The sequence below is a fragment of the Aspergillus welwitschiae genome (genome assembly GCF_003344945.1).
Source record: "Aspergillus welwitschiae strain CBS 139.54b unplaced genomic scaffold BDQ94scaffold_259, whole genome shotgun sequence".
Taxonomy (NCBI): Eukaryota; Fungi; Ascomycota; class Eurotiomycetes; order Eurotiales; family Aspergillaceae; genus Aspergillus; species Aspergillus welwitschiae.
In genome coordinates this window covers 2278-2899 of record NW_020798953.1, presented here as the reverse complement: position 1 = coordinate 2899, position 622 = coordinate 2278, and the positions used below count along the sequence as shown (strand labels likewise).

General features: G+C 46.6%; 1 protein-coding gene across 1 annotated transcript; it reads left to right on the top strand.

Annotated features, from left to right (window-relative positions):
- Nucleotides 1–9: 9 nt before the first annotated feature.
- On the top strand, nt 10–372 carry BDQ94DRAFT_176646 (phosphoribosyltransferase-like protein; the record flags this gene model as incomplete). The annotated part of the gene is made up of 1 exon (XM_026772735.1): nt 10–372. A coding segment is annotated over one exon (363 nt), but the record flags the coding sequence as incomplete, so codon positions are not given.
- Between the last annotated feature and the right edge of the window lie 250 nt (nt 373–622).

Below are 622 nucleotides of genomic sequence, written 5' to 3'. Positions count from 1 at the left end.
GCCTCACAGGTCAATGTGCCCTTGGCGCTCATTCGCGAAGCCGGCAAGCTTCCCCCGCCCACCATTTCCGTCTCCAGGTCTGCATCGCATATATCATCGTTGTCGTTAAATGCACCGACAACGAAGCGAATTGAAATAGGCCGAGATGTGATACCTCAAGGGGCTTCGGTGGTAGTGGTGGACGATACTCTTGCTACCGGAAAAACCCTTGTTGCAGTGCTACAATTATTAGGAAAAGCTGGAATTCCTGCTACGAACATCAGTATCTTGGTAATTGCCGAGTTCCCTATTCACCGTGGCCGCAACTTTCTGCGCCAGAATGGGTTTGGGGGAGTCAATATCCAAAGCCTTTTGGTCTACGGTACTGCTTAGTGTGATCTACCGGGAAGGATATTACACTAGGATGATAGTTGCGATATGATCCCAGCTATGTATGACATTTTCCCCCTTGCATTACTCTCTAGGTTTATCTACATTTTACCTACATCTTTCAGTACTAGCAGGTGCTTTGTAATGCTCATCAGAGTAACTATCCTTGCCAAAGTACCCCAGTTGCCTTTATCGTAAGACAAAACGTCAAGGAGAGATATGTTCTCCGATAGTGTTCTGAATCTATTCCATC